Below are 1668 nucleotides of genomic sequence, written 5' to 3'. Positions count from 1 at the left end.
AATCATTTTACTGTCACTGAGTTATAAATAAAATAATAAATATCATAATTTTTTGAGGTTTTCTGTCAAAGTTAGTAAATGGAGAATATACGAGTGGAATAAAAAAAAACCTAAATTAAATAAATAGAGAAAACTTACTAGCTTTTTGGTAGAGACACTAGCTATATGAGTCATAACAAATTAAAAGTAAGGGTCATATTTTTTTCTGCTTGGACGTTATCATGTATATCTCTCTTTCCATAGACCAGCCATAGCAAGGACTCAATAATTTTATGAAGAATAAGGGAGAGGCGTAAATATTATTGGACCATGCATCTTTAATTTGTTTAATTGTTGGTACATATACTATATCATTTTGATCATTTTATTAGTAATTAAACACTTCTTTTATCATTTTATAAGTAATTAAATACATGCATTTTAACCGAATTGGATTGAACTAATAGTTAGCTCATTATTCTGCTTAAACAAGTGTCAGGAGTTCGAATATATAGCAATTTATTAACCAATGATAAACTTTAAATAGAACTTTGATTTGCGACGAATTAATTTTTAACCTCCGAATTAGGAATACGGTGGGGAAAAAAAACTAAAAATGAAATTGTTGACTATATGTGTTGATAAAAAGCTGTTTATCATCTAACTTTTTTCTTAATTATAGTTAGCTTTTATAGTTAGATAGGGCTTTAAGAGTTTGGAATAAATGGAAACTTTTCCTACCAAAATATAAGTGATCATTATAATGCAGCTCTCTATCTTCTAAAATTACAACAGTAGGCCCAACTAATATAGCTTGTCCTTTTATTATAAAATAAAATAAATTAGACACTCAATCTTCTACTTTACTTTGTTGAACCCTTCTAATAATACAACACAAATTAATTAAAGCTACACATAGATATATAATTAAGCTGCATCAAAACAAGGTTTCTACTTCTAGATAGCTAGCTTCAGTGAGATTCTGCAGACTGAAAATGAGACCAATATTCCTTAACAAGTTGTCCAAACAATGATCCTTCTTGCTTCATCAAGTTCATGGGCTCATCATACTCAACCAATTCTCCTGAAAAATAATCATACAATATTCAAATTGACAAATTCCTTCTTTAACAACAAAAGGCCTAGTACATTATTTAGTACAATACTTGATATGATGATGCACTGGCTACATAAATTTAGTGCACCATATATTAAGATATAATAATTTTATTAGATGTATGCCGTTAAATTATTTTATTGACCCAATGCAAAAATGGCTATAATTAATTTCATCCACATCTTAATTGTTGGAATATTTTAGTTATATATGGTACATAGATTAGAATATTCTCTAGTGATAGGTATACACATATATTAAATAAAGTAGTAAATAGCACGATATCTGACGACAATAAAATATTCCAATACTAAATTACATGAAGTACGTCATTGAAATGAAAAAGAAAAAATATTTTCTGTTTCTAGCTATATAATTTCAAGAAGTGTAGTAATTACATAAACTTTTTTTATTTTTTTTTTTTAAAAAGTAAAAGTATGTAAATGCAGATGCACGAAATATACTAATAAAGAGAAGAGTCATTGAGTAAGAAAACTAAAAATAGAGAAAAGAACGATCATACCATGGTGGGTTGTCTCCCACCTAGCACTTTGCTTTAACGTCCATAAGTT

The 1668-nt window shown here is 27.7% G+C and overlaps 1 protein-coding gene across 4 annotated transcripts in view; it reads right to left on the bottom strand.

Moving 5' to 3' along the window:
* LOC107616740 (ABC transporter C family member 10) overlaps window positions 697–1668 on the bottom strand; it is a 7468-nt gene continuing 6496 nt past the window's right edge. For all 4 annotated transcript variants that reach the window (XM_021110831.1, XM_016318671.2, XM_021110832.1 and 1 more), the window contains one exon: window positions 697–1063. In XM_021110831.1, coding sequence (XP_020966490.1) covers window positions 951–1063 — 113 coding nt within the window. In that variant the 3' untranslated portion in view covers window positions 697–950. The remainder of the gene's footprint in view (window positions 1064–1668) is intronic.

The sequence above is a fragment of the Arachis ipaensis genome, chromosome B09 (assembly GCF_000816755.2).
Source record: "Arachis ipaensis cultivar K30076 chromosome B09, Araip1.1, whole genome shotgun sequence".
In the NCBI taxonomy this organism is placed as follows: Eukaryota; Viridiplantae; Streptophyta; class Magnoliopsida; order Fabales; family Fabaceae; genus Arachis; species Arachis ipaensis.
The sequence above is the reverse complement of the archived record's forward strand: the minus strand, read 5'-3'. Positions and strand labels throughout refer to the sequence as shown.